Source organism: Dendropsophus ebraccatus, chromosome 12 (genome assembly GCF_027789765.1).
Source record: "Dendropsophus ebraccatus isolate aDenEbr1 chromosome 12, aDenEbr1.pat, whole genome shotgun sequence".
In the NCBI taxonomy this organism is placed as follows: domain Eukaryota; kingdom Metazoa; phylum Chordata; class Amphibia; order Anura; family Hylidae; genus Dendropsophus; species Dendropsophus ebraccatus.
This window is the reverse complement of record NC_091465.1, coordinates 67,156,241-67,181,337: the sequence shown is the minus strand read 5'-3', so window position 1 is coordinate 67,181,337 and position 25,097 is coordinate 67,156,241. Positions and strand designations below refer to the sequence as shown.

General features: G+C 48.3%; 1 protein-coding gene across 3 annotated transcripts in view; it reads left to right on the top strand.

Moving 5' to 3' along the window:
- The window catches only part of LOC138770136 (cathepsin D-like), a 55,245-nt gene extending 30,399 nt beyond the window's left edge, over positions 1 to 24,846 (top strand). For all 3 annotated transcript variants that reach the window (XM_069949073.1, XM_069949074.1, XM_069949072.1), the window contains exons 4-9: positions 5,869 to 5,987; positions 14,642 to 14,841; positions 18,354 to 18,476; positions 20,577 to 20,721; positions 22,854 to 22,952; positions 23,916 to 24,846. In XM_069949073.1, the coding sequence (XP_069805174.1) occupies positions 5,869 to 5,987; positions 14,642 to 14,841; positions 18,354 to 18,476; positions 20,577 to 20,721; positions 22,854 to 22,952; positions 23,916 to 24,077 (848 nt within the window). In that variant the 3' untranslated portion in view covers positions 24,078 to 24,846. The remainder of the gene's footprint in view (positions 1 to 5,868; positions 5,988 to 14,641; positions 14,842 to 18,353; positions 18,477 to 20,576; positions 20,722 to 22,853; positions 22,953 to 23,915) is intronic.
- The last annotated feature ends 251 nt before the right edge of the window (positions 24,847 to 25,097 follow it).

The following is a 25,097-nucleotide window of genomic DNA, read 5'->3' as shown; positions in this document are numbered from 1 at the left end:
TCCTCTTCCGGCGTGAAGGCTCCCGCCTTTTCTTGCCACGAGCTGACTCCCCATCAGAGCTCGAGGGGGTACAAGACGAGAACCCAGAGGAAGGGGATCGCCATCTAGAACTTCTGGAGCGCCTCGATCGGCTCCGTTGTCTAGACTCCCTATGGTGACGTCTGGAATAGCGAACTCTAGAGTCGCGGGATCTATGGCGCCTATGCCTGGAAGATCCTCTGGAGGACGCATAGGATGGCGAGCGGGAGCGCCTATGCCCGCACACACTGGCACGAGACCCGCCACACACTTGCGAAGTCACAGGCAGCCGCTCCCCACAGGAGGCCTGATCAAAACCACGCTGCGCGGTGAAGCCTAACGCAGCAGGAGGCTGGCTGGGCGGCATAAGGGTGGGGGGGGGGAGGGGGGGTTATCAGGAAGGGAGAGGGGTTGGACCTCATGCTGTGGAACAGGAGGGGGGGGAAGAGCAGTCAGGCTCTGGCAGTTATCAATAGCCTGCTGCAAGGGGCTGGGGGAGCTGCACTCACCGGACTCATGGGAGGCAGGGGAGACACCAGCCTGGTTGCCCATCACTGCTGACAACGGCAAAGGGGGGGGGGGACCGGTTACTGGTGGAGACTGAGGAGCCGCGATACAGCCGGACACTATACCGGCAGCGTGGGCGCAGGGTGGAAGGGGCGGAGCCAACGGCGGCGCAACCGGAAGTGACGCCGGTGCGACCGCTATTGCGGCTCTACCACCTCCCCCTTGCCGGCGCCGGGCAGAGAGCGGGGGACTGGGACTAAGGCGCGCAGGTGGGCGGATGCGCCGAGCGGACCGCCTGCCACCCCTGGACACATCATGCCCCGACTCTTCCCCCAAACCAGCCAGCAGGCGGCCGAGGAAAGACGGGTCCTGCTGCAGCTGCAGCCGCAAAGCATCGGTCAGACTCTGCTCCTGAGACATCACACGACAAACTCCTGTGGTGGCCAAGCAGAAAGAGGGTAAGCCCGCCCCTTACCCGGGCTTATATATCCTTGCCTCCACCCATAGCCTGCCTTTTCCTGGCAACTGTTCCTCCCCCAGTTACCACCGGAACTTCCCCATGTGCAGCCATCCCAGCCATGCCCCCTTCCCAGACCATTAACCCCTTACACTCACCACCGCCCCATCAGTCCAAGACACCATGCCTTATACAGGCTGGTGTCCCCTAAGCCAATATCACCTGTGATGTTCATCCTATTCGCATGTCAACTAGCCCTACTACTCATAGGTATCTGTAACATGGCACATTGGACCCTGTGTCAGACCCCTGTAATATCCTTATCATAGCCAAAGCTGTTTTCAGAAAAACAGAAGAAGTAATTTTGATAATAAAAAACCCATAAACTTTGGCCACAGCACTAATAGAACGTTCCATATAGAAATGTTAATGTATCTGCTGGTTCCTCTGTGTCACAGCCGCGGCGGCGTCCCGCGTTCCGGGCCGCCGCCGCGACCGCTTCCTGCCCCATGCAGCAGCCGGTGTCCATAGTCGGGGACCCGGCGCTGCTATCACCTCGGCCCCGGGGGGCGCCTCACCTCTCCACGCTCCTGTCTCCCGCTGTGCCGGCCGGCGCGCGCGTCCCCGCCTCCTCGGGCGCGCGCGCGCCGGCTGTCTCAGATTTAAAGGGGCAGTGCGCTCCTAATTGGTAGTTGCACCTAATCACTCCCCTATAAATCCCAGCTTGCCTTGTTTCCTGTGTTGGAGCCTCTACATGCTTCCCATAGCGTTTGGCCCAGCTCCCTGTTGTTCCTGTGTCCTGTCCGTTACCTGGTCCCAAGTCCCTGTTCCTGAGTCCTGTCCGTTACCTGGTCCCAAGTCCCTGTTCCTGGTTCCTGTTCCCCTGTCACTCCACCTGTTCCCGTGTCCAGCCTGTCACGTGCTCTCTCATCTGCAGACTATTGCCTGTGCCATCTCCTGCCACGCCTCGCCTGCCGACACCAGCAACCAAGCCAGGGGTAGCGACCTGGGGGTCGCCTGCCGCAGCAAGTCCATCCCGCCTTGCGGCGGGCTCTGGTGAAAACCAGCGGCCCCTTAGACTCCGCTCCCTGGTGAGGTTTGTGCCATCGCTGGTGCCGGTCCAGTGGATCCACTACTCCGGGCGTTACAGTAGGCTCCAACCATGGATCCCGGCGAGGTGCCCGATCTCCGTGACGTCGCCAGAGTGGTCACTCAGCAGGCGCAACAAATCCAGAAACAGTCACAGCAGATCCAGCAACTCACTGCCGCCTTACAGCAGCAGACTACTGCCCAGCGCACACCACCTCCTGACGCTTCTTCTTCACTCCGACTGGCCCTCCCAAGCAAGTACTCTGGGGACTCTAAGTTGTGCAGAGGATTCTTGACTCAGTGCACCATGCACATTGAACTTTTGAGTAGTCAGTTTTCCACCGAGCGCTCTAAAGTGGCTTTCATCATCAACCTATTAGAAGGTAGAGCCCTGGCCTGGGCCACGCCACTGTGGGACCGTGATGATCCAGTTGCTGCCAATCTCCGGGCCTTCCTATTCGAGTTTCGCTCCGTCTTTGAGGAACCTGCCCGTGCTTCTTCAGCCGAGACTGCTCTCCTCAACCTCTCTCAAGGCAGCTCCTCTGTTGGTGACTACGCCATCCAGTTCCGCACCCTGGCAGCCGAATTGGACTGGAACGAGGCCGCCCTATTGGCCACCTTCAAGAAGGGCCTGTCTAGTCGTGTGAGAGACGTGCTCGCTGCCCGAGACCTGCCTACCTCCCTGAACGAACTCATTCTACTGGCCACCCGAGTTGATACTCGTTTTTCGGAGAGGGAGGAGGAGGTTCGGCATGAACATTTACTAACCCGTTCCCGTCGCCATCCCCAGCTGGCGCCGGTTTTCCAGAATCCTGACCTTTCGATGTCCCAACCCTCTCCTGAGATTCCTATGCAGGTGGAACGGGCTCACCTGACGCCTGGTGAAAGAATCCGGCGCCTGGAGCAGAATCTCTGTCTCTATTGCGGTGGTTCCGATCACTTCCGGCTGGGATGTCCCCTACGTCCCCAAACATCCGGAAAATGCTCGCACCTAGGTCCGGTGGGACAGGTGTCCCTAGGTGTGAATGCCACCATTCCAAGTCTGTCTATGCCAGTTTCCATCCGGACTCTCTCAGGACGAAATCATCAGACTACTGCCTTCCTCGATTCTGGGTCAGCAGGCAGTTTTATTGCGGCAACATTGGTCCAAAGATGGCGGCTACCCGTGACCCGACTAGCCAGGCCCCTGACTATCTCCTCGGTCACAGGCGAAATTCTTACCGACCGTGTGTACTACCAGACCGCACCTTTAGTCCTCCAGGTGGGTCCTTTACATCAAGAAGAGATATCCTTCTACGTCCTGCCCCATTCTTCCCCCGCGGTCCTCCTGGGACTCCCGTGGCTGCAAGAACATGCCCCTCAACTGGACTGGAGAACCGGGGAGATTCTCAGTTGGGGTCAGGACTGTTCCAACCAGTGTCTCAGGTCACCTCAGACCAAGTGTACTATGTCGTTTCCTGTCCCAGCCAAGCCTCTATCCGACCTACCGGCAGAAGACCAAGACTCGGCGGATGCCTTCTCTGCCGAGGTGTACCCTCTCTCCGTACCCAAGACTAAGGTCGGGTCCTCTCACCACCGGGAGAACTTACAGAAGGTCCTCGTCCACAGACCCACAGTCCCTTGCCATGTTTTACCGCCTGATCGCCTAGCACCAGTCGTCACTTCCTCGCTTCGGAGAGTACCCCCCGGAAAGACTCATGTTCACCCTGCGCTTCGAAGAGGTATTTTGAAGTGGGGTCATTCCTCGTTGGAGGCCGGGTACCCTGGAGTCCGTAAGACCGGCCAACGGATCTCTCGCCACTACTGGTGGCCCAGTTGGTTTCAAGATGTCAAAGACTTTGTGGCTTCCTGTGCCATCTGCAGGCAAGAAAGAGGGGGAGGCCAAAGGGGGGGGGTACTGTCACAGCCGCGGCGGCGTCCCGCGTTCCGGGCCGCCGCCGCGACCGCTTCCTGCCCCATGCAGCAGCCGGTGTCCATAGTCGGGGACCCGGCGCTGCTATCACCTCGGCCCCGGGGGGCGCCTCACCTCTCCACGCTCCTGTCTCCCGCTGTGCCGGCCGGCGCGCGCGTCCCCGCCTCCTAGGGCGCGCGCGCGCCGGCTGTCTCAGATTTAAAGGGGCAGTGCGCTCCTAATTGGTAGTTGCACCTAATCACTCCCCTATAAATCCCAGCTTGCCTTGTTTCCTGTGTTGGAGCCTCTACATGCTTCCCATAGCGTTTGGCCCAGCTCCCTGTTGTTCCTGTGTCCTGTCCGTTACCTGGTCCCAAGTCCCTGTTCCTGAGTCCTGTCCGTTACCTGGTCCCAAGTCCCTGTTCCTGGTTCCTGTTCCCCTGTCACTCCACCTGTTCCCGTGTCCAGCCTGTCACGTGCTCTCTCATCTGCAGACTATTGCCTGTGCCATCTCCTGCCACGCCTCGCCTGCCGACACCAGCAACCAAGCCAGGGGTAGCGACCTGGGGGTCGCCTGCCGCAGCAAGTCCATCCCGCCTTGCGGCGGGCTCTGGTGAAAACCAGCGGCCCCTTAGACTCCGCTCCCTGGTGAGGTTTGTGCCATCGCTGGTGCCGGTCCAGTGGATCCACTACTCCGGGCGTTACACTCTGGTTGCATAGTCTATATTATAATCATTGTTCACAAGTTTTGACCAAACCCATACACTTTATATATCTCACTTTTATTGAATATTCTTTAAGATTCTTAAAGGGGTTGGCCACTTTATAGTAATATTGTTCAGTGTACAGTATTAGTACTTACTGACAGCTGCTCTCTGTGTACCTCATAGAGCTAAAATCAGACTCCCCTCCTCCAGGCTGTGCTGTCCTGCTCTGTGGTGAGTCTGTCCATAAGATGGCTGACATGGAGGACCATGTGACCATGCCCCACCTCTTGTGTCCACCATAGGATAATACAGACTCACTGTTGGACACTTGGGGGCGGGGAATGGTCACATGCTCCTCCATGTCGGCCATCTTATGAACAGACTCATCACAGAGCAGGGCAGCACAGCCTGGAGGAGGGTAGTCTGATTTTAGCTCTATGAGGTACACAGGGAGCTGCTGTCAGTAAGTGCTGTGTGTACACACACTAATACTGTACACTGAGCTATTTTACTATAAAGTGGCCAACCCCTTTAACTTACAGCTTGCTTTATAATAATATGTTATTAGTCACTATGTAAGAATTGCGGATAGTACAGGACCCATTTTGTTCTATGAGCCATTGCACATGACTGTGGCTTCCACTCCGGGCTCCTATAGTTCTGTTGTCTGTATTGTCTGTTTTAGAGAGAAAAGACTAGAAGAGGAAACCCATTCTAGATGGGACTTGTTCTCAACTAGATAGTAAAGACCTTCACGGGAACATGGGCTTCATAGATTCTATAATATTAGAGATGAAAAATGGATGGGGACACAGGACCTCCTGTCATAGATAGGGTGGCCATGATCTTGAATATATCTGTAACATAAAAAGTTTATACTAAGTGTCTATACACATGGCTGTATTACATGTTTGTTTGGTATGGATCTGTATAGCCATCTATGGACCCATATATGTACAACTTTGCACACACAAAGGTTAATAAACTCATAGGTTTGCCATACAATGCCATACCAAGACCCTATAAATGTGGACCTATAGGAACTCTGTGTGCTGCTGTAAAAGGTCCAGTAACAATATCTACATTTGTATGTGAATACGTACTTTCATATGGTGTTGCATACTGGGGTCTTTGAGCCACTGTACTTTGTGCTATTACAAAGTCAATGTAATAACTTTTCCTATTTTGCTTCATTGTAGGGTTTCACAGAAAGTATAATTCTGGGGCCTCCAGCACCTACCAAAGGAATGATACAAAGTTCTCAATACAGTATGGGAGTGGAAGTCTGTCTGGATTCCTGAGCCAGGATACAGTCACAGTAAGTACTGCAAATTTCTTAAAGGAGAAGTCCAGCAAATTCTTTTTATCAAAGTATTATATTGCCCCCCAAAAGTTATACAAATCACCAATATACACTTATTACAGGAAATGCTTATAAAGTGTTTTTTTTCCCTGCACTTACTACTGCATCAAGGCTTCACTTCCTGGATAAAATGGTGATGTCACGACCCGAATCCCAGAGCTGTGCGGGCTGTGGCTGCTGGAGAGGATGATGGCAGAGGGATGCTCAGTCCCTCCAGTTCCCTGTATCCCTCAGTGTCCCCCTGCCATCATCCTCTCCAGCAGGCAAAGCCCGCACAGCTCTGGGAGTCGGGTCGTGACATCACCATTTTATCCAGGAAGTGAAGCCTTGATGCAGTAGTAAGTGCAGGGAAAAAAGCACTTTATAAGCATTTTCCGTAATAAGTGTATATTGGGAATTTGTATAACTTTTGGGGGGCAATACAATGCTTTAATAAAAATTTTAGCCGGATTTTTTTTTATAGAATAAACCTTCCATCTACCTGCAGCTGTCATTGGCATTAATCAAAACATCAGAAAGTTGCTCATCAGGTGGAAAACATGGATCTAGGAAACCTGTGGGAGTCCCACAGTGGATGCATCTGACCCTCACTGGACCTGGTATGGCAAGTCATAGAGGGGCCAGCTGTTGGGAACCTACCCAATAAGTATCAAAGAATGCCCAAGGGCAGAAGCTTTGCCCCACAATTCTTGCTTGAGGCTCAGGGTCAGAATTATAGGATAATGGCAATAGTGCAACTGCATCATACTTATGGCGCTCATTCCCCAGTGCTGCATCCCATGTACCAGGGCGTGGGCCCGCCTGCAGCTCTGCCCTCGTCACTGCTCGTTACCTGTCTCCACTCCTGGCCTCCTCGCCGGCGCATGCGTCGGCACAGTGGAATTTAAAAGGTCAGTGCACCCTTGAATGGCTTTATGTGTTCTTGTTCTTAACAAATAGCCCTGCATTTTCCTGGGTCCCTTGCCCGATCCTTAGTGCTCTGGGCCTATTAATAAAAGCATTCTCTGCCTGTTTCTGACCATAAGCTCTGTTTCCTGACTACGTTGCCTGCCACCTGCTCAAGACCAAGACCTTCCTGCCTGTTCCTGACTTACGAACTGTTATACATTTCTGATTTATGTTGCACCTTGGTCACCACTGCTAGCAACTCAAGCCAGGGGTAGCAACCAGAGGGCAAGCCCAGGGTCGGATTAAGGTTGGTGGAGGCCCTGGGTAACAATTTTTTGGGGGGGCCCCCCTCCCCCCCCAAAAAAAAAAGAATCTATACAGATGGCTGCTTACTGTAGGCAACTTAGCACAGACCCCTCCTCGCTCCTGGCTGTATTGCTCAGCATCCTCCTCTGTTGTGCACGTGATGGTCACTAGAGGCTGCAGTGCAGAGAAAGATTGGCTTTGGCAAAGATTGGGATTGAACCCGGAAGATTGGCCCTAGAGACAGGAGCGGGGAAGGCTGACTATCAGGGTGTGTTCTCACATTGTGTTTGTGATAATAATGCAATGTGAGAACCCAGCACTTTCTGTGTGTCCTTACCCACTGGGTAAGTAGCGTCGTTCTGCTAGATTGGCGCTTGCTTACAGAGCCTTTTATAAGGCTGGATCAGCCATCGGTCGTACATCACTATTAAACGTAGCGATGCACAGCTGGTGGCAGATTTTTGAACATGTGGGGAGATTTTGCTAGGGAGAAGCAGTGTGGGTATTATGGCTTAGAGCAATATAGTCTAACATTTTTTTTATTTTACCCCAGGGCACCCCTACCCAATAATGTGCTAAAAAATACAAAAAAAACATCATTCAGTGACTCTCAGGTGACGTCTTCTTTGATCTGAGGTGTCACATTCCTTTTCCTCTCCATCTGGCCCGGACCACCATGATGATTTCTTCCAGCTACAATTTGTCTCTTCAGAACCTGCCAGACAAACTAGGCTCCGCACTTTTTCAACAACTTACTTCCTTTTTTCCAACCTATAAGGTCTCAAACAGTAGTAATTCCACTTTTTGGTGTGATTTCCAGTAAAGTGAGTAAGTATGTGAGTTGCCCCTGTATGTAGGATTCCCCTGTTGTGCGCCCAAATAGTTATAAAGTCCCTATGTCCCCATATAGTAGTAATGTCTCCCGCTGTGCCTCCATATAGTAATAATGTCCCTGGCTGTGCCCTCCATATAGTAATAGTATCTTCTGCTCCTGCTGTGTCCGCACTTAATGTTATATTGTGTGCAGATGTGCTGTGTGTGTTGGTTAGCAGCACCTGGGGCAAGGAAAAGTACATGCGCCCCCAATGCCCCTAGCATTGTAAGTAACGCTTTAGTGGTGCTCATGTAGCTGGAGTTAACCCCCCAGTGATGCACCTGGCAGCTGTAGCCCAACTCCCCCAGTGATGCCCCTGATGGCAGTAGTCAGCCCCCAGTGGTGTCCTGGTAGCTGTAGTTCTCTCCCCCCCCCCAATCCCCTGTGGTGTGCTGATAGCTGTAGTTCTTCCCCCCCCCCCCCCAATCCCCTGTGGTGTGCTGATAGCTGTATTTCTCCCCATCCCCTTTGGTGTGCTAATAGCTGAAGTTCTCCCCCCCCCCCCAATCCCCTGTGGTGTGCTGATAGCTGTAGTCCTCCCCCCCCAATCCCCTGTGGTGTGCTGATAGCTGTAGTTCTCCTCCCCCCCCAATCCCCTGTGGTGTGCTGATAGCTGTAGTTCTCCCCCCCCAAAATCCCCTGTGGTGTGCTGATAGCTGAAATTCTCTCCCCCCCCCCATCCACTGTGGTGTGCTGATAGCTGTAGTTCTCCCCCCCCCCCCAATCCTCTGTGGTGTGCTGATAGCTGTAGTTCTCTCCCCCACAATTCCCTGTGGTGTGCTGATAGCTGTAGTTCCCCCCACCCACCCACCCACCCACCCATTTCCCTGTGGTGTGCTGATAGCTGTAGTTCTCCCCCCCAAATCCCCTGTGGTGTGCTGATAGCTGTAGTTGTAGTAAAAAAAAAACAAAAAAAAACACTCCACTCACCTTTCCTCGCCCCAGAGCTGGCCGGGCCCTCTGCCATCTTCTGCAGTGCATGTCCTCTCCGGCAGGCGGCGTGCGATGAAATGACGTCATCGCGTGCAGCCCGCCAGAGAGAAGAGACGTGCGCCGCCTCACAGGAGGTCACAGGAGGTCACAGGCACAGCGCTCTTCTGTGTCTAGCGGCAACCGGACACAGGAGAGCGCTGGAGATGTCGGGAGCCTTATGTGGCTCGCGGGACGGAGTTTCCTCACCCCATCCCTGCCATAGATGCACCAATCTGAACCCGGAACTCTGCTTCTGGGTTCGGGCTGGTGGGGGCCCCGAGGCACGTGCCCCGGGTGCCCTCCCTTTAATCCGGCTCTGGGAAAGCCCAACCTGCTTTGCAGCAGCTCTGGTTGAACCAGCGGCCCCTTAAACACCCTGGTGCAATTGCCATCGCTAGCAGTGGTCCAATGCAATGGTTTTCATTCCTAGTCTCAGGAATGGCAGCACCTAGTAAATATGCATGCAACCTTCCATCACCATACTGGACTAAAGTCCTCTTTCTGTTTATATACTCTGGTCTGGCCACTGGTCAGGCTTCTGTAAGGCTGCCAGGGGCAGGTTAACTTCACCATAGGCCCCGGGCTGTTCACCAAGCCTGGGCCCCCCCACCCCACTGTAACTATGGCAGCACTAGTATAGTATACATAGTATAGGATAGATATTGTCATAATGACCTCATTTGTGCAAAATTGCAGTTGCAAATCATAGCAGAACTGTAGGCAGGAGACAGGGGCGTAGCTAGGATTCATGGGGCCCCATAGCAAAAAACTGTACGGGGCCCCATGAATCCTGTACGCTCCCCCCCCCCCCCCCCCACCACACACACACACACGCACACACTGCCAAACACAGACAATGACGCACATATACACACACAGAGGCACCATTAACATATATACAGATACACCACTGACATACACACATATATATATGCTGTAATGTGATTACACTAGTGCTGATGTATACACCATGAGTAGACTGTACACAGGGAAATCATCTCAGTGTAATAAGAAATACTCAACCAGAAATAAAATAAAATGCAGCAGATATTAGTGGTGGGTTCTTTTATTAGAGCCCAACATTAATAGAAGCTGCTGCAGAACATCTTTGGGAGAAAACCTGTCAATCACTTGAGACACAACTGACATACACAAACACACACATATACCCCAGTGTTACAGACATTGCTGACATACACACACACACACACACACACACACACACATATAGCCACAGATACATACACATACTGACATATAAATATATACACAGATACATATATACACACACTGACATATATATATATATACCCACAGATACATATATACACTCACTGACACAAATACACAGCACTTACAGCTCCCAGGCTTCCCCCCTCCTCCTCCTGTAGTGCGGGCTGATCTTCACATAGAAGTATTCAGGACCTTTGGGTCATGTGACCATAAGGTCCTTCATCCCTCTCCTGTGCCGTGCAGGACCTGGCAGGTCCTGCTCCTCTGTTCAGTCCGCTCACCCGGCACTACAGTGAGGGGGCTGAACAGTGCAGTGGGGGTCCCTCTTCCACTGGACCCCTGGGGGTACAGTGGTCAGATGTCAGTGTCAGTACCAACCATGAAGGCAGGGCAGGCTTCCTTGGGCCCCCTTCCTGCAGGGGCCCCATAGCAGTCGCCTTCCAACAACACACCACTGAAAGTATAAGTCATTTTGGATGGTCATGGGCCCTCCCGGGAGCTCGGGGCTCCAGGCTACCGCCCAAAAAGGACCTATTGTGATCCACTACTGCAGGCTGCCATGGGGATAAGCACCTTTCTGCCCTTGGTTGGCCACTAGCAGGTCCCTGATGCACAGCAAAGTCTCACAGGCTTTCCTAGCACTCCATGTGGTCTCAGCCACACTCTGCCAGAGCTCCTCTTATATTGCAGTTTATACTAGTTAATTGTACAGGCAAGAGAACAAAGCTCAAACCCAATGGGTAACAGAGGCATCATCACCTCAACAAGGAAGGGTAACCTGTAGGCCTCCAACTTTTGCAGAACTACAATTCCCATTAGAGCTTTAGCTGTCTGTGCATGATGGGAATTAAAGTTTTGCAGCAGCAGATTCCCCACCCTGTTCTAGAAGGAGCATTATGACCTCTAGGTGGCGAGATCCTTTGGAAATCTCGTCTTTTGCTGCCCTTATAATCCAGCCCTGAGCTATATTTTTACTGTGTCACACAGTGGAGCTTATTTGCACATTGGTCTGGTATGCAAATGATTCCATTCCGAGAGGAACATGAACTCCTGCCAGCTTTTAACCCCTATGCTGGCTAAATAACAGCTCATGCCATAGTCATCATACAATAGGAATTATTTAGAAAACTTCTATATTTCACTGTTTACTGTATAGAAATGGCTTCTCTGGAGTATAGTTGAAAAATATGGCAGCCCTGCTCTATTGCTGGATGGGTGGTGGGGGCTACAAATATTGTGCACTGGAGGCAGTGGGCCCCAGGAGTGACAGGGTTTACAGATCTGACCACCAGTGAAGATCTCGGGAGTCCTCGCTTCTGTGGTGAACATCGGCTTCCCATAATTAAATAAAGATGGATATTTTTCCAGAGGCTGAGGTGGTGAAAATTACAATGGTCGGCTGCCCGGCATGCATTATTAATTTTAATCATTATGCTACATGATATGGTTTAGTAGCTTCTGACTAAAACCTAGCTTGAAATGTGTTGTTTTCTGGCCAAGGCTGCTGCTTTTGTTGAGAAGTCTTCTAACACGGGGTGAGGAGGGATGTCATTGTCCTGGTACCAGCCTGAGGTGGCCACATTACATTCACTTACAATGGTCACATATGTGTTCCTTATACATCTATGCATTCTTAGGGCTATAGGGTCACCTTCACTCTATATGGGGATGAGGCATAGTTGTATGTTGAATTTGCATAGATTAGTACCTGCATTTTTATAGGCATTGCCAGCTGTAAAGAATGGCACCTGCTTAGGTAGGGATATGTTTAACTACGTTGTACTATCCTCAGAATATAGCATAGCGGTGTAGGGTACATGGGTTAAAGGAATACCTATAATACTGGACTATAGCAAAAGACAGGGACAACACAGCTGCATCAGAGCCTCAAACACTAATCTTAAGGGGTTATCCCGGACTAGAAAAATGCAGTTATATAGGTTGTGTGCGGTATTACCATTAAGCTCCATTCAAGTTAATGAAACTAAGTTGGAAAACCTCACCTAAACCAAAGGACAAGAGTGGTTCTGTTTCTGGAAGAAAGCGGTCATGTTTTTGGAAGCCTGGATTACCTTTAAGTAACTCCCAACCAGTGCCTCTACATAAATCCCTTAAATCTATGCCAGCTCTGTAATCTCCACAGAACGTGCAGAGAGCACACCCGCTCCGTGCATACCCTCCCTATGCCCCCTTGTATAGCGCTTAGAATGAAAAGTCTCCCCCTATGTAGAAATGGAGTGTTAAGGTCCCCATACACCTTATACTTTTGTCAACAAGTTTGACCATTGGTATAAGACGCATGAAGTTCTCCTGAGCATCCACCAAGAGATCACAGCTCAACCCCTTTTGTCCTGGGAGAGATAAGCCACAGAGCAGTCTGCCTGCAGCTTTTTTTTTTTTTTTTTAATGTCAGCTGGCAGGGGCAGGGGGGAACATAATAACCAAGCACTACTTACCTCTCCCTGTGCCCATGAAGCACCGCCTCACCGGCACCCCCACCGGAAGGCATTTTCCCCCGAGTTGTGATGGCGTCACAAAAAATGCCCGACTCAGCTAATGGACAACCTGCTCAGCCAACTAGCGACTGGAGCGGCGTTCTGCCCCAGTCCTGGAGCCTGGTGGTCGTCCCAGAGCGGCGATCCAGCACTGGACAGGCACGGGAACAGGAACAGGTGAGTAGTGGTGGTTATTATGTTCACCCCCGACCCTACTTTTTCAAAAAATCCTTGCAGCATCAGACTTTTATTTTTTATTTTTTGGAGGGAAAAATGTCATCTAGTACATACATTATATTGTCTTTCCCTGGTATAAATGCTGAAGTATTTATTTCTTCATTCCCATTGCTGATGTATCTGGTTGGAATTTAGTTGTTTTGCTCTATGCCGAAGACTTGGGACAAGGTTCTAGTTGTTTTAGAGTCTGACTTATTGCTTTAGACAATGCAATTCCCTGCAAAGTTGATTATATGTTGATTATACATTATTCATGCTTGTTTATTAATATTGGTAAGTAAATTGTAGAGAGACTCCCCCAATGGCAGACAGCCAGAGATTGGCCATAAATGGTCCGAGCATTGGGCAACGAGCCAGGTTTCCTATCTGTCTCATAAGAGAAAACCTCCATGTAAGTTTTTTTTTTTTTAGTTTCTTCTTTCTTCACTTCTATGTAAACCTTCTATTAGCTTTAACCATGATAGAGTCTATGTGATGAAGAATTCCACATTGCCATGGCGGTGCACACATGACATGGGAAAGCTGATCCCTCCGTTTCCCCCCTCTCAGGACCCAAAACCCCCACCCCACCTGTAAATAAAGACAATGACCTCAGTTTTGGAAAAATCTGGCCACAGCAGCCAATTTTTATTAACAAACACACAATTAACATAAAAAGCATTATGCAAGAATAGCAATACAACTACTAACCCCAGCTATCTAAGCCAAGAACGGGAAGGAGGTCCTTGAGGCTAAAAAACTATAACTGGCCACCCATAAATGTACCACAATGTATCTGGCTATTACCATCTCACCTCTGACCCCCAGCCGGTTCCCACAGGCTTAGGAGCCCTACCCCGACTCTAGTGACACTGGCCAATTATCCAAAAAAAACCCGTATTACTCCCCAGGACACCACCCAGTCAGGAGCCCAGAATCCTCCAAGTCCCCCGATGATCCTTAATCAAAATGAGGGGGTATGGGGGTGCACCTCACCTTGTGTACCCCCCTTTGAATTAAATTTTGCCAACCCCAAGGACCTCCTAACCCGCCAACAGCTGCTATGACAAAAACGACGTGCCATCACTCCTCCTCGAGACGAACCTACTACAACCCTACTTTCCTTTCCCGAAAAACCTTCAAACTAAGAGAATGATGGCGGGACTCTTCACTGCTGCTCCGCATGTGCTAAACGGCTACCAGGAAGAGCATGTTTATATATATATATATATATATATATATATATATATATATATATATACACCCTCCCTTAACTCCCCTACCCCTCCCCTTAGCAACTCCCGCTTAGAGCAGTTCTCCCATTAACCCCCTCCGTGCCAGTTCCCCTGTCATGCTGGCCTCCCTTAAACTCTGTTACGTCCGGCCTTCTCTTAATAGTGCCATACAGTGTAAAGATAATAAATCTCCCCCACAGGGTACATATAAGGCTACAAGGCCCACAAGGTTGAGGCCCAGAGTCATCGCCCCTTTTATCTGTGCCCAAGTGTCTATTCAGTTGTTAACTATTAATGCTCTGCACGTTACATTTCATTCTGCCCGAGGTAAGAGCTACACTCATATACCGTTCATATGTTCATGTCACTGTGTGTCGGTCCTTTCTGCAGATTGCTGACGTACAGGTTCTGAACCAGACGTTTGCTGAAGCCATACAGCAGCCCGGGTTTGTCTTTGTCGCTGCTCAGTTTGATGGCATCCTTGGAATGGGGTACCCAAACATCTCTGTGGATGGCGTCCTTCCACTATTCGATAACATGATGCGCCAGAAACTGGTGGATAAGAATATCTTCTCATTTTACTTGAATAGGTGAGATATATTTTTACATGTGATGGCTCCTATACCATGATAAATCGCTGTTCACATTTCTATTTGACGTTACGCTCAGATTCTCCATCCCCAAACACATTTGTCAGATTCCAACTTTCATTTTCCAGAGAGTCTGTGAGGAATGTAAGGTGGAGTCTGATTGGTTGCTAGGGGCAACTGGGCCAGTTTCACTTTGCACCATGTTTGATAAATCTCCCCCATTGGGTTGTACAGGAGGATTAGCACTGCATGCTATTGTTCCTGTCAAAAACATGATTGACCCCTAAAAGAGCCCGCTGTAAGCTTACCTTATTTTAGGCCTTAATGACCAAGCGTTTTTTTTATTGTCACCTTCCAAAAGCCACAGCTAATTTTTCCATTGACATATAAGAGCACATTTTTGCAGAACAAGTTTTCATTGTTAATTACACAATTCTGCAATTTAATTTAACTTACTTTATTAAAGGGGTTCTCTAATTAAAACTTGCTTGTCCCCTATCCAGAGTAGGAGATTGCATGGGTGCGACCTCAGTACCCCCCGGTGATCTCCATATTGGCCCCTGGCTCCTTTGTTTTGAATACAGCCATGCATACAGCAATCTGGAGATCGCCAGGGGGTACAGAGGTGGGACACTCCGAGATCTCTTACTTGTCCCCTATCCTGTGGACAGGATAATCGGAAAACACCTTTTTTTGGGAGAAGGGGAAAAATGTCTTTTTTTTATTTTTGCTGATTTGGCCCAATAGAATCTATTTTTTGGGTTTAAAAAAATTGTGCCCACATATCAAGATTTTTCCTATTTTTCTCTTGATGGAGCTGGGTGGGGTTCTTTTTTGCGGGAAAATGTGAAATTTGTATTAACACAATATTGATTATATATGACATTTAATCACTTCTAGCACAGCTGTATAGAGGCACGCAGATGGTAGGCCTGGGGACTATCAAAAGGCCCTACGGTTGCCATGGAAACCCATTGGCACCCAGCAATTGTGTCACCAGGATGCTGATGGGGAAAGAGAACTAACCAGATTGTTTACGTAGCACAGTCATAATTTGACTGTAACCAGGAATGGGGAAGCTTTGGCTGTCCAGGCATGATGGGTATTGTAGTTTTCTCCATCCCTGCTGTAAAAGGTTAAATTACACAGGGCACCACGTAGTTAGGATATGTTCACACTGAGCAAATCAGGCAAAATTTCACAGCGGAACTTTTTGCGGTGTCATTGCCCGTCTATGGGAGAGCGCACGCTCCTCCGCTGCCATGGCTCTCCGCTCAAAGGCCCTGTTCACACTGAGCAAGAACGTCGGAATTCCATCCCGCCGTGCTCAGTGTGCTGCTTTGACGCCACTCTCCGCTCAAAGAAGTGACGTCATTTCTCTGAGCGGAGAGCGGCGGCAGCGGAGGAGCGCGCGCCCTCTCAATCACTCAAAGCAGCACAATGAGCACGTCGGGATTCCGATGTTCTTGCTCAGTTTAACGGGGCCAAAAAAGTGACATGCCACTTCTTTGAGCGGAGGAGCGCACGCTCTTCCATAGACGGGCAATGACACACTGAGACAGGCGGGATTCCGCCGCAGAAATCCACCTGACTTGCTCAGTGTGAACATACCCTTACAGTGGAAGTCTGGTCCATTTACTGTGAGTTTCCCTATTCCTTTCCTAAGGCTAGGGCTCCTCTATAACTCATGGTCACAACCATTGTGTAACCTCAGTGTTTCATAAAGGGGAGCAAAGACTTTTTGGGGCCTTTTTTTTCCCGCACGGAATGTTTTGTTACTTGCAGCACTGCATTATATACTACAGAGTTCCTCAACCCAAGAGATTTTTTTGCCTTGAAGCATTGTCTTTAGGGGAGAACACAGTGCCTCACAGCGGCCCCATACTGTAGCCCATAGAGTGCCTATGGGTGCGTATTCCAGCTCCTAGGGAGAATAACACCTACGCACTAGGAGTTATTTGCTGTCAATCAGTACAGAAAGGGAATTTAGTCTTCTACCGTAAGACATGAAAATTTCCTCGCTCATCTAATAGACTCTTTCTTTATTTCTACTTGGAGAGGAAGTTGCGGGTGCCAGTTCTTGGTCGTAGTCAATGTACCTGCTGTTCTCTGAGTCTGGGCCATGAAGAATATAATAACGCGTTGGCTGCTACTAATCAGCTTGGCACCTGTTCAGGGTGTTAGGGAGAGAGACACGATGCAATAGAAAAATCCATATACTGCATGTTAAATAAGGATGGATCTATTTAGCGAGATTTCATTATTAGCCCTGTACCATCTGAAGGAATGGTACCAATGAATTTATCATACTGACAGCCGTAGTTAGCAAGTATGGCTATACACACCGACACTTAATAAGTAAGAAACCTTGGCTAATTTAATGGCTTAAGATATAAAGTGCAGTAAGCGTTAGAGGTTCTCAATCTGCATTCACAGTCTAAGCTCTGTGCCCGAGTGATGGCTTCCCTGGCAGACATCTGTCAGTGGCATTTATTTTCTCTTGGCATGCCCAGGTTCCGGCTATTATGAATATAGGTACTGTATATCGCAATGTCAGTATAACTTGTAAGATATGATTACAAAGATGGGATATGATGAAGCAGAAGTATAGCTAGAAGGGGGCTTGAAGAGCATGTACAGGGCTAGGGCAGCAAATCTTTGCTCCTGGTAAGTGAAAGCCTACAGCGCTGAATTACAGGGGTTATATACAATCATTGTCCATATTCTGATGGCTGCTGCTTTACTTCCTAATTTGAAGATCTACTCCATTGACCAGGCTGGAGAGCTGTTACAAAGAGCGTCTCTTACTCTGGAGGACCTCTCAGATTCTTACCTGCTCTGTGGCATACACCAGCCGTACACCTCAGGGCAGAGGGGGGTGCAGCAAGGTGGGGAGGAGGCAAAATTGTACACCATCTCCGACGCAGGCGTAGATTTCTGCCCACTGCTTGCACTGGGCACAGGGCTGTCCGGCTGTACTAATCACACGTATTTTAGTAAATCCAGCCTTAAGGGGGGCTTATCTAACACTGTATGTCACTCTTGATAAATGCTCACCTTTGTGATCAGTTTATTTATAACGGGAACCAATAATGGCCAAAATGGTCATGCAGCTTTACATCCACTGTTATAAAGTCCCTAGCACCGTTACATATAAGTCATCCCTATCAGCTCTCCTCATAGTCCCCAAAAATTAAGTTTGAAAATTTCCTACACGCTATGCTAATTACCGACAAAAAAACAAAACAAAAAGTGCAACAGCAACCTACAGGTGCAAGTGCTTACCGTCATAATTACCGCCATGTAGGCATGTAGGCGGTCCTTGGCAGCGAAGTAGTCATGGCTGGTGGGAGATTACCTCTGTAGTCAAACCTCTCTTGCTGCGTTTCCCAGGACTCCATAAATAGGAATTGTATACAGTGGAAATGCCCTTTAAGGTATAATTGACTGCAAAACTTACTTCCAGTTTCCGGAAAGTTACTGATATGTTATGTTTTATTTATTTGCTGAAGAGATCCTGCTGCTCCTGTTGGAGGTGAAGTTCTCTTTGGAGGAACAGATCCCAAGTACTACACAGGGGACTTCCATTACTTTAATGTAACCCGCATGGCCTACTGGCAGATCAAGACTGATGAGTAAGTTCTTACTATTGTAAATGGTTCCCATGGTTTATATAGTATGCGGTTTATAATGTCTTATTCCTTATGTATGGAAAGTTCTGAAACTGCACATCACTACTGAGGAGAAGGTTTAGTGTCAGGAGGGTCATACCGGCACACTGAGGTTTGGAGTAGGTGTCAGCTGAGGACTCCTCCTGCCATTAATTTGAGTTGAGTAATCCTGGAATGACATAATGAAAGATTTACATGACTTATGACGGTGCGTGCGCCATTTGATAAGGAAACAAAGCTCTAAAGACATAATATAGACCACTTCCTATTAGAACAATTTTAATAAATTCTCCACCAATGGTTATAAAATGGCAGAAATAAATACACCTATACTAATATACACTAAAAACAACTGAAAAAAAGGCTAAAAAGAAAGAAAAAGCTGCTGGCAGTTTTTGTCTTTTTTTAGGCTATGTTCAGACTACGTAACAGATCGGCCGTTCCGTGACCCCGGCCGGGTCACGGAACGGCCAGTCTGTGTCCGAATCATCGCAGCCACATCAGAGCTTCCCATAGCCCACAGTGAAGCAAGCGGCCGGAGCCGCTTGCTTTACTGTGTGCACTGACAGGTCTTTCTGCGGCCGGAATTCACTGAATTCCGGCCGCAGAAAACTGACATGTCAGTTTTTTCCGGCGCGCCATGGGAGCCCGGCCGGAGCGCATACAATGTGTGTACGCTCCGGCCGGGATCCCATTGAACATAAGGCTATGTTCATCTCCTCAAAACTACGGCCATAGTTCTGCGGCGAGAACTATGGCTGTAGTTTTACGTAGTCTGAACATAGCCTTATGGTGTTTTATTAACCCCCAAAAAACGTCATGCAGAATTTGTGTCTGGCAGAAGCCTTGCTGTTCATCCCTCCACATCCGCAGTGAACTGTGCTTCTGGCCACTCGCACAGACCTGCAATAGGCTCCACTGAGTTGTTTGTAGCTGAGCTGCAGTTTCTCTGCACAGTTGGGGTCTGGGGTACTACAGTACAACTTCATTTATGCATAAGAAATAAACAGTGTTGATGGCCTCTCCTGAGGATTTATGAGGCCAGATAACCCCTTTAAAGAAAGCAGCTATGTTTTTCCATTCCCGGACAACCCCCTTATTACGTTAGTGTTTGTAGTAAGTTCCCCCCAATGGTAAGTGCAGGCAGGTATTCTGTTATGTGAAAAAAACAAAGCTACAATAAAGTAATACAGAGGTGCCTTGAATTATGAGCATAATTCGTTCCAGGACTGTGCTTGTAATCCAAATCCACTCTTTAACCAAAGCAAATTTTCCCATAAGAAATCATTGAAATGCAGACAATTAGTTCCACTGAATGTGAGTGCAGGCACATTATAGCAACAGTGTGTATAGCTGAGTGTAAGTGCAGGCACATTATAGCAGCAGTGTGTATAGCTGAGTGTGAGTGCAGGCACATTATAGCAGGAATAGAGAGGATGGGAAACACAAGGGCTGACAGAGACTGCAAGGAGCATGAAGGAATGAGCAGGGCAGATGTGGGCACATAAATGCAGTACTTTCTGTCCTGGGAGAGAGGGGTTACAGCTATGAAGAGATTACCTCCACAGTCCTGTCCCCTGATGCAAGCCCCAGCCTGAGGTGGATCTGCTATGTTTTGGAAGGTTAGGGAGACTTCCTGGGTCAGAGTACAGTCCTGTTGACCCCGCTATGCAGACCATGCCCCTCCCCTACTCCCCTCCAACCAGTAGAGGGAGCTCTTAAACCAAAGCAATGCTCTTTAACCAAGTTACAATTTTGAAAAACTCTGAGCTCTTCTTGCAAAGCGCTCTTAATCCAAGTTACTCTTAAACTGAGGTACCACTGTATATTGAAAATTGACGTAATAGCTACAATAAAGCTACAGTAAAGGCCCATCATTTCTATCTTATTTATACGTTATGTAATTCACTTTAAATCATGATACTACACTAGTAATATAATCTCTAGGAAGCAATAATAAACAAACATATGCTGGAAAAGTCGAATTATCCATTGATGGAGCATGTCCATGTAAAATCAACAATCTGGGGTTCACATTTATTTTTGACTAAATTCTCTCTTTAGAGTCAGAGTTGGAAGCCAGTTGGTTCTCTGCAAAGGCGGCTGCCAGGCCATCGTGGATACCGGGACGTCTTTGATCACTGGTCCGGCCGCCGAAATCACAGCCCTTCACACGGCCATAGGAGCTCTCCCGCTGTTCAATGGGGAGGTAAGAGATTATCATTCAGCACACAGGCCTCATGGCGGTGATACTGACCATTTAGTCATCCTAAAATGCAGCATAGAAATAATGTCAACCCCATTAGCATTGAAATAAAAGACTTCGAGAGCAATCAAATTCAGGCACATAACCTAATGTTAATGCCAGGTAAATCAACAGGGACTTCCCACTTTGTGCTGGTTATTTCATGAGATGTTTTCATGCACTCTCTTCAGTCTAGGGGTATTTGGAGCTGCATTGATAAAGTGGATATAGTCTTCTTACAGCATATTTGTCATGAGACTAGTGCACTTTACATTCATGATGCACTGTTATGGGGCATGTGGCTAGCACTGTTATAGGGCATGTGGCTGGCACTGTTATGGGGTATGTTATTGAACTGTTATAGGGCATGTGGCTGGCCCTGTTATCGAGCATGTGGCTAGCCCTGTTATTGAGCATGTGGCTGCACTGTTATAGGGCATGTGGCTGGCACTGTTATGGGGTATGTTATTGAACTGTTATAGGGCATGTGGCTGGCCCTGTTATCGAGCATGTGGCTAGCCCTGTTATTGAGCATGTGGCTGCACTGTTATAGGGCATGTGGCTGGCACTGTTATAGGGCATGTGGCTGCACTGTTATAGGGCATGTGGCTGGCACTGTTATGTAGCATGTAGCTGCACTGTTATAGGGCATGTGGCTGGCACTGTTATAGGACATGTGGCTGGCACTGTTATGTAGCATGTAGCTGCACTGTTATAGGGCATGTGGCTGGCACTGTTATAGGGCATGTGGCTGGCCCTGTTATCGAGCATGTGGCTGCACTGTTATAGGGCATGTGGCTGGCACTGTTATAGCTTATAGGGCATGTGGCTACACTGTTTAGGGCATGTGGCTGGCACTGTTAGGTAGCATGTAGCTGCACTGTTATAGGGCATGTGGCTGGCACTGTTATGTAGCATGTAGCTGCACTGTTATAGGGCATGTGGCTGGCATTGTTATAGGGCATGTGGCTGGCCCTGTTATCGAGCATGAGGCTGCACTGTTATAGGGCATGTGGCTGACACTGTTATGGGGCATGCGGGTACACTGCAATAGGGCATGTGGTTGGCATTGTTATGGGGCATGTAGCTGGCACTGTTATATGGCATGTGGTTGGCACTGTTATGGGCCATGTGGCTGCACCGTTTTGGAGCATGTGGTTGCACTGTTATGGAGCAGGTGGCTGTGCTGTTATAGGGCATGTGGCTTCACTATTATAGGGTATGTGGCTGACACTGTTATAGGGCATTTGACTGGGACTGTTATGGGGCATGTGGCTGGCAGTGTTATAGGGCATGTGGCTGTACTGTTATAGGGCATGTGGCTGGCACTGTTATGTAGCATGTAGCTGCACTGTTATAGGGCATGTGGCTGGCACTGTTATAGGGCATGTGCCTGGCCCTGTTATCGAGTATGTGGCTGGCACTGTTATGGGGCATGTGGCTGGCACTGTTATCGAGCATGTGGCTGCACTGATATAGGGCATGTGGCTGGCACTGTTATGGGGTATGTTATTGAACTGTTATAGGGCATGTGGCTGCACTGTTATAGGGCATGTGGCTGGCACTGTTAGGTAGCATGTAGCTGCACTGTTATAGGGCATGTGGCTGGCACTGTTATAGGGCATGTGGCTGGCACTGTTATAGGGTATGTGGCTGGCACTGTTATAGGGCATGTGGCTGGCCCTGTTATCGAGCATGTGGCTGCACTGTTATAGGGCATGTGGCTGGCCCTGTTATCGAGCATGTGGCTGCACTGTTATAGGGCATGTGGCTGGCACTGTTATGGGGCATGTGGCTGGCACTGTTATGGGGCATGTGGCTGGCACTGTTATCGAGCATGTGGCTTCAGTGTTATAGGGCATGTGGCTGGCACTGTTATGGGGTATGTTATTGCACTGTTATAGGGCATGTGGCTGTATTATTATGAGCAAGCAGCTGGCAACTTTTATTACATTATTATTACGTTATTACATTTTTTGTATTTTTTGGTATGGTTCCACTTTTATATTTTACTACAGTCCTGTCCATTTCAGCCTAAACTAAAGAACACACACACATACCGCATGTTTTATGATGTTTCTCTCTGTGTTTTATAGTATATGATAGACTGTGACAAGATATCATCTCTGCCCACAATCTCCTTTATCCTGGGAGGCGTGCAGTACAATCTTACTGGAGATGACTATGTGCTGAAGGTAAGAGCCTCAAAAACAAGTATACTGTATGTGTTTTCATGATGTCTTCCAAATCTTTGCTGGGTTTTCATGTCTTACGTGAACAATGGGGTAAAGAAGACAGACACCAGGTGCTAGACCCATAATCCTTAATGTTATCGGGCTGTTGTCTTCTGCGTGCTCCCTTGTCTCTACATTCTGGGAAAGTCTAGTATCTCACCTTCAAGATTTAGGCTATGTTCACACTGCGTATGTTTCCGTCCATAGTGCGAACCGCGAATATACGCACATAGTTTTGAGGTTGATGCGTTCGCTTGGAAGTATACGATATAGGCCCGCACAATGCACGGCCGTGGATTTCCATGCGGTCCCGTACGAAGTACTTATTTCAGCCAAATTGAACTTGATTTTTTGATCCAAAAGGTTCTGTGTATTTACGGGGCTGGGCGAAGATTTCCAAGTAAATGACCTGCCTCAGATCGCTTCAAAACAAGCTAGGGAAGCATAACTGTACTACGGGCGTATGTTCGCGGTTCGTACACATCCGGCCGCATGTCGATTTTTCCCACGCCCGTAGTTTCAGCCGCACATGTACGGCGGCGTACGAACTACGGCCGGACTCATACGCAGTGTGAACATAGCCTTAGGATGGAATTATTAAGAATATAGTAAGAATATAGTAAGATATGGTAAGAATATGGTAAGATAAGTACATGATTCTTGCTGTGGTATGTCCAGGGGACAACTGGGTGACCCCACTATAAAAACCAAACAGACGCCATCTTTCTATCCCATAACTTTGAACCTCTATGTTTGGGTGTTAAACTCATTTCCATCCAGTAGGTGAGAAGAACCACATAACCCATTCTTATTAATATGGACAATAGGGAGGATGGATAAGGATAACTAAGAACAGGAACCACACTCTATACCAGCTAAATAGTAGCTATGTTGCTTTCTTAGTTTTATATCTTTCTCATACAGATATCAAAGATGGGAAAGACTATATGCCTTAGTGGCTTCATGGGATTGGACATACGACCACCTGCTGGACCTTTTTGGATCTTGGGGGATGTCTTCATTGGTCGGTATTACACAGTCTTCGACAGAGACAGTAATCGGGTTGGCTTTGCAACAGCGATATGAATTCCCAGTTACATATTGCTTTATCAAATTGAATGCTATGTCTTACCGCACCTATGGACAATGAGCAAGAACTGGATGTCCATACCGGACAGAAGAACATAAAAAATAATTGTTGCTGGGACGTTCCTGCAAATAGAAGTTGCTACTGCAAGGTTCTCACCCAGTGCTAAGATGCCCCTCCAGTCACACATGAAGCTTTCACATTGCTTCACAATCCACATATGTAAACTCCATAAATCCAACATTCGCCATTTTTTTAGACGTATAAGCTTAGGTTGCGTTCTCACTTCTGTCTTTGTCTATTTTTTACCCTAGTCTTATATGTAATACCCTGACTAAGACATAATGACTTGTTTGTACCCCTCTGGCACTTAGCACCTGGGGTGTAGGTTCTTGTTGCTCCCCCATAGTTGTACCCCTGCTTTGTTTCATCAGATTTGACAAGAGGAATAGCCCACAATGCAGTGCAGTTTTTTTCAATTGAAATGATAGATACCACAATGGGATCAAACCGACCCCATAAATCTGTCGGGCAGTGTTGGAGTTGGATCCATTGGATTCACGTTGTAGTTGCTACAGAAAGTTTAGCTTGTTTTTGTATTTTGTAGCATGTTAATCTTTACAGACTTGGTGGAACCCCATGTCAGAATTCAATAACTTATATGGTACATGACGGTTGTGTTTACAACACAGAAGGTGCATAATATGGCTGCTTAAAATATGGCTGTTCCTAAAAATGCTTGGAATAAAATGCTTATTATATTAACAAGTTGTTCTTTTTTATTTCTTAGTAGTCATTTCTTTATTAGTTGCCACTAGGGTGGAAATGTATCTGACGGCAACTTCCCCAATACAGTTGGCTGTTTATTGGGAGTATTCTTAAAGGGGATATCCAGCATTAGAAAAAGCACAGCCACTTTCTTGCTCAAACAGCACCACTCATGTCTTCATGTTGTGTATGGTATTACAGTTCAGCTCCATTCACTTCAATAGACCACACCTAAATCCAAACTGAGGACA